Source organism: Salmo trutta, chromosome 17 (genome assembly GCF_901001165.1).
Source record: "Salmo trutta chromosome 17, fSalTru1.1, whole genome shotgun sequence".
Taxonomy (NCBI): Eukaryota; Metazoa; Chordata; class Actinopteri; order Salmoniformes; family Salmonidae; genus Salmo; species Salmo trutta.
The window spans coordinates 8206650-8213575 of NC_042973.1; the positions used below are offsets into that span (position 1 = coordinate 8206650).

Here is a 6926-nt window from a genome sequence, read left to right on the forward strand (position 1 = left end):
TCTATCTATCTCCCACCTCTCTCTATCATCCTCTGTCTCTCTCACACTGTTTGTCTCTCTCTCTCTCTCGCTGTGTCTCTCTCTCTCTCTCTCTCGCTGTGTGTCTCTCTCTCTCTCTCTCTCGCTGTGTCTCTCTCTCTCTCTCTCTCGCTGGTTCTCTCTCTCTCTCTCTCCGCTCTGGTGTCTCTCTCTCTCTCTCGCTGTCGTCTCTCTCTCTCCTTCTCTCTCGACTTTGTGTCTCTCTCTCTCTCTCTCTTCGCTTGGTGTCTCTACTTCTATCTCTCGCTGGTCTCTCTCTCTCTGGTCTCTCGCTGTGTCTCTCTCTCTCTCTCGCGCCCTTGTTGTCTCTCTCTCTCTCTCGCTGTGTCTCTCTCTCTCTCCTCTCGCTGTGTCTCTCTCTCTCTCACTGTCTCTCTCTCTCTCGCTGGTGTCTCTCTCTCTCTCTCTCTCTGTGTCTCTCTCTCTCTCTCGCTGTGTCTCTCTCTCTCTCTCTCTCTCTCTCTCTCGCTGTGTCTCTCTCTCTCTCTCTCTCTCTCTTGCTGTGTCTCTCTCTCTCTCTCTCGCTGTGTCTCTCTCTCTCTCTCTCTCTCTCGCTGTGTCTCTCTCTCTCTATCTCGCTGTGTCTCTCCTCCTCTCTCTCTCTCTCTCTCTCTCGCTGTGTCTCTCTCTCTCTCTCTCGCTGTGTCTCTCTCTCTCTCTCGCTGTGTCTCTCTCTCTCTCTCTCTCGCTGTGTCTCTCTCTCTCTCTCGCTGTGTCTCTCTCTCTCTCTATCTATCTCCCCCTCTGTCTCCCCCTCTATCTCTCTGTCTCTCTCTCTGTCTCTCTCTCTCTCTATCTATCTCCCTCTCTATCTCTCTCTCTATCTATCTCCCTCTCTCTATCTATCTCCCTCTCTATCTCTCTCTCTATCTATCTCCCCCTCTCTCTCCATCCCCCCTTCTATTTCTAGGTGTCCTGGCCGGTCACGACAACAGGGTGAGCTGTTTAGGCGTGACAGACGATGGCATGGCTGTAGCCACGGGCTCATGGGACAGTTTCCTCAGAATCTGGAATTAAACCCTCCAGCTCACGTCCTCCTCTCCCCCCCTCCACCATCCCACCCACCCATACTGCTGGGCTGGACTTGAGGGTGAACACTGTCTCCCACCACCAACGTCCCGTCCACCACCTTCCACCTGTCCAATCCACAGCCAGCGCCGCTGTGAGAAAGTAACAACTCTTTCTACCTTTTCCAAGTGACATTTTTTTTACCCACCTATTAATTACACAGAGCTCTCAGTACCTACAGTTAGAATGGCCAATCAAAAAAGAAAACAATTCTGAAACGATGAAGAGAGAAAAAGAAAAAAAAACTCGCATCCCCTCTTGTTTTTGGACAGGGGGGGGGGCACTAGAGCGCATGTTACCGTGGTTACCGCCAAATTAGAGGACATTCCGTGTGTAATATGTAAATGTATATATAAATACAGTATATATATGCATAGCATTATGTGTGTGTATATATGCATATATAATGTGTATTTATATATTTTTGTAGTTTTTATCCCACCCTTTTTGTTTTATTTGCCTTATATTGTTTAATGTATATAATATTCACAGTACTAGACGATAACACAATTCAGATTTTGTCACTTGCCTCATGTACAACATAATGGACATTTCTCTGTGTGTGTGTGTGTGTGTGTGTGTGTGCGCGCATGTGTGTGCATGTGCACGTGTGATGGTCTACCGGCAAAGGCATGCACACATGTACTATAACTAAAATACTGTATATTCATGTTGATGATAGGTAACGATATGAGTTATGAACTGGTGGCATTCCTCTCAACAAACATGTTGCTTTTTTTGGAACACAACTGTTGTGGTCGTTTTGTAGAGACGGACTAATAAGGTTAGGTCTTTTAGTCATGCCGCAGTTTTAGCCAAATCCCTTTTTCTAGAAACTAGTTAAACTAGGCTGTGATACAGCCTCCAACCACTGTAGTGCCTCCAACCACTGTAGTGGTTGGAGGAACAGTCTCTCTGCAATCTAACAAACTCAAAACAGCGTGAAACTACAGCCTAGAGCCCTTACAAACGGGGGCTAAGTTCAAAACCGCGATTGTATGGCAAATACTATTACATCACGCCCACGCCTTGCAAATCAACAATAGTGTGATATGTAATACATATGTTGCGATCAATTACTAATAGAGGCTTAACTGCATATACCCCAAAGGCCAAAGCCTTTACATTTAACCTTTATTTAACTAGGCAAGTCAGTTAAGAACAATTTCTTATTTACAATGGCGGCCTCCATCTGACCACTGAGGATAGGGAAATCTAGGGCCCAATGGTATCAAACGTAGGGCCCCAAACTGACAGGGGAGGGTTCCTAGGAATGTGATCCTGGGACTACTGTGAGCTAGCTCAGGCCTATATCATAGGACTAAAGAAGTACACAGAATTGGAAATGCTTGCAGTCTATACAGTCTCTACCAGTGGCTGGTAAGTCGAAGCATTAAGATGTGAAAAGAATGACTGCTGAATGAGCTGTGAGTAAATCCTGTCATTCCTTCCCTATGAGTGGACTTGAGGGAAGATGCCTTTAATAGCTTCTTGCTATGTCATCTTCAATTTTATTTTAGAAATTCTTGATAAACCATGATCAGGGTGGTTTAGTTGAGTAACGTTAACGCTGTTGGTTTAAAGAATCTTGTCACTAAAAATCACCAGTGCCACCATAAGCCTGTAATGTTATTATAAAGAAATGTTGGTCCTTATTTAACATTTTTTTTCCTCACCAAAACAAATGTTATCAACAGTTATAAGTATTGCTGGAGAAGAAAGTTCACTTGGTAGAGGGCTAGATTATGCTCCTCAAATGTAAGCAAAGAACACATGCAACATACTTCCTAACAGCAGGGAGGAGGTACAGGAAACTGCCAAAATAATGTAAATGAGGGATACAAAGTGTATTGAAAGCAGGTGCTTCCACACAGGTGTGGTTCCTGAGTTAAGAAATTAACATCCCATCATGCTTAGGGTCATGTATTAAAATGCTGGGCAGGCCATTATTTTGGCTACCATGGCTATGCCCCCATAGGATGACAATGCCCCCATTCACAGGGCACGAGTGGTCACTGAATGGTTTGATAAGAATGAAAACAATGTATGTCATATTCCATGGCCGTCTCAGTCACCAGATCTCAACCCAATTGAATACTTGTGGGAGATCTCGGATCGGTGCCTGAGACAGCGTTTTCCACCACCATCAACAAAACACCAAATGATGGAATTTCTTTTGGAAGAAGGGTGTCGCATCCCTCCAATAGAGTTCCAGACACTTGTAGAATCTATGACAAGGTGCATTGAAGCTGTTCTGACAGCTCATGGTTGCCTCACACCTTAACACACTTTATGTTGGTCTATTCTTTATTTTGGCAGTTGCCTGTGTCTCTCACAAGACTGTGTCTCTCACAAGACTGTGTCTCTCACAAGACTTTGTTAGTTTGTGCATCAGTCATCTTCTGTTTTCCTCGCAAGAAAACTTTGGTTTGGAGGCAACACCTATTTTTCAGTTATACACCCTAACTTCCTAAACAACTCTCTCTCTACATGCATTGGATCCATGTGGTTCGTATTAGAAGGATCTGTGGCTTGAGATCATTCTGCCAATCTCATTGCCAACATTGACCGGAACTGTCCAGAAACTCAGATGTTGGGCCTGTAGTTCAAGCCTTCACTTTTTCAAACAGTTCAGTTGACCTCAAATCACCCAGTCGCCTAATGAGACACCACTATTTCAGTGGGCCCCAAGAGAACGTTAGAAGATAATTGTCTCATTTAGAAAAATTGGCACTGGGTAAAGAATGAGGCAGGCCTTAACCTGCTATAACAGTCGAATGATTTGCTGAAATCAAGCAATTGTGAAGCACAGAGCCACGTCAGTACTATAGTAAACACTAAAAGCCAAGCTTAACAGATGACCACAACCAAAGTGCAAACCACATGCAGTTCTCAAAAGTGCTGTATATTATTTTATACAATTCTGATTTCTACCGTACAATGTTGTATTTATTGATTACAAGGAGCACCCTTGTGATCATATAGTGATTTTTATATACGTTTATTTAGTTGTACGTTTTTAGCTGCTTTACTTTGCATTAATTAGATAAATGTAAAATAAATGGCTGGTGGTTTATTAAGCCACAAAAACACATCTTGGAGTTGACTTGGATGGAAAAAGTATTCCATATCAGTGTTGAAATTCTCACTGATTCGTGTGGGTAACATACATGCCGGTTGGGTTAGCTTTCACATTTGTGCCAATGTCATTTGCTGACCCACAGCTGTGAACTGAAAACATGTCATCATTGACAATTCATTGTTTCTCTTCGCTTGCTTACAGAAAGTGCCAGCTTTTTTTTCTCTCCCTGAATCAAAATCTGAATCAAATCAGTGTCATTTTATTACGCTTGGCCTGTAACAAGGTCCTCTGTTGCCTGACTTCATAAAGTGCCCAATAAAAGAGAAGTGCCCAGAACATATGGACATTCCTTCAATGTTATTAAAACACTTTGTTTTCCCCAAATTAAATGAATCTCATTGTGAATGATGAGGATCCAATGAGAAATGTGTCGCTTTTACGACAGGAAAGACATAACAAAATGGCAGGATGAAGTTTGGTCTTTTTTTTTTTTTTTACACCAACATGGCTGCCAGTGAAACAACCCCCAACTCCTGAAAGCAAGGTTGATTGTGTTGATTCCTCAGCTCAGACATCACCTGGGACAACAGAGCTATTCATGACCAAAAAAAGGATGTCCTATAACACTGATAATTGAGGCTTGACCACAGCACATATTAACGGTTTTAACCTGAAATAGTGACCGCATTGAAATGTGCCTGTGCAGTCCCGCTGATCATGTTGGTTAGCTGGGACCAATGGTTTCTAGGCTTCAGTAGTTGAAGGTGCTCAACCTCCCTGTATTTGACCATGTCATTGTATTTCTTTACGGTCTTCTATAGTTGTATTCATCATATGAAACGACTATTTGGTAAGAGTAGTCATGACAACGAGTATCCTACCTGATGGGATGCTGAGCCTCAGGCTGCAACGAACAGTGTGTGTGATGTTTTTTTAAGTCTCCTTGACATATAAATTCAAAGTCATCAAAAAGCCTGAGGGTGTACTTACCTGGATTTCCAGGTCTAAGCAAAAGTAAGGAAGCAGCATGTGTTCTGTTGACTTGTGGACGGTCTTGCCTTGGGGATTGAGGTAGAATATTATCAAAGCAGTATTTTTAGAGGTGCGCCTTTTACGTCTTCAGAGTTTGGACAAAGTTCTGAAAACGGAGGAACGTATATAGAGAAAAACAAACAGACGTTGATAATAACCATTACATTTAGTGATCACCACAAACACAAATTAATGCACTGCCTTTTGGCTGTTGGATCTATTGGGACAGTCTTAATAGAGATGTCTTTATTTATTTGTTTGTGTTTTAAGCCAGTGAAACCCAGGGACTTGGTGCCATGATGACTCTGACAGTGCTATTGTGTGAAATTATAATCAATTGTTATGGAATAATTTTTTTATATAGTCTTTTCACACCAGATTTTTTTTGTTTGTATTTGTACAGTGGCTTGGTGATACTGATGGGTTGCCAGGAGTTGATATTGTAACCAATAAAACAAGCTTTTAACCAAGGATTTCTGTGTTGAAGCCTATTATGAGAAAAAAACTGCTACAAATTGGTTAACAAATGACTTTTCAAACAATAGTTGCTTGAATGCTGACCATCTACTGTTCAGTAAAAGCTTTTCTTTGAGCAATTGTTAGTGGCTTGCGAAATAATTCAACCTCCTAGGCATTTTTTGTATTTTGTTGCCTTACAACCTGGAATTAAAATGGATTTTGGGGGGGGGTTTGTATCATTTTGATTTACACAACATGCCTACCACTTTGAAGATGCAAAATATGTTTTGTTGTGAAACTAACAAAAAATAAGAAAAAAAAACTGAACTTGAGCGTGCATAACTATTCACCCCCCCAAAGTCAATACTTTGTAGAGCCACCTTTTGCAGCAATTACAGCTGCAAGTCTCTTGGGGTATGTCTCTATAAGCTTGGCACATCTAGCCACTGGGATTTTTGCCCATTCTTCAAGGCAAAACTGCTCCAGCTCCTTCAAGTTGGATGGCTTCCGCTGGTGTACAGCAATCTTTAAGTCATACATTTACATTTTAGTCATTTAGCAGACGCTCTTATCCAGAGCGACTTACAGTAGTGAATACATTCATTTCATGCATTTAAAAAAAAAAAACATTTGTACTGGCCCCCCGTGGGAATCGAACCCACAACCCTGGCGTTGCACACACCATGCTCTACCAACTGAGCCACAGTCTCAATTGGATTGAGGTCTGGGCTTTGATTAGGCCATTCCAAGACATTTAAATGTTTCCCCTTAAACCACTTGATTGTTGCTTTAGCAGTATGCTTAGGGTCTTTGTCCTGCTGGAAGGTGAACCTCTGTCCCAGTCTCAAATCTCTGGAAGACGGAAACAGGTTTCCCTCAAGAATTTCCCTGTATTTAGCGCCATCCATCATTCCTTCAATTCTGACCAGTTTCCCAGTCCCTGCCGATGAAAAACATACCCATAGCATGATACTGCCACCACCATGCTTCACTGTGGGGATGGTGTTCTTGGGGTGATGAGAGGTGTTGGGTTTGCACGTGACAGCATTTTCCTTGATGGCCAAAAAGCTAAATTTTAGTCTCTGATCAGAGTACCTTCTTCCATTTGTTTGGGGAGTCTCCCATTTGCCTTTTGGTGAACACCAAACGTGTTAGCTTATTTTTTTCTTTACGCAATGCCTTTTTTCTGGCCACTCTTCTGTAAAGCCCAGCTCTGTGGTGTACGGCTTAAAGTGGTCCTATGGAC

General features: G+C 42.4%; 1 protein-coding gene across 4 annotated transcripts in view; it reads left to right on the forward strand.

Moving 5' to 3' along the window:
• The window catches only part of LOC115151527 (guanine nucleotide-binding protein subunit beta-4), a 42253-nt gene extending 39527 nt beyond the window's left edge, over positions 1-2726 (forward strand). For all 4 annotated transcript variants that reach the window (XM_029695536.1, XM_029695537.1, XM_029695533.1 and 1 more), the window contains exon 10: positions 950-2726. In XM_029695536.1, coding sequence (XP_029551396.1) covers positions 950-1056 — 107 coding nt within the window. In that variant the 3' untranslated portion in view covers positions 1057-2726. The remainder of the gene's footprint in view (positions 1-949) is intronic.
• Positions 2727-6926: the final 4200 nt, after the last annotated feature.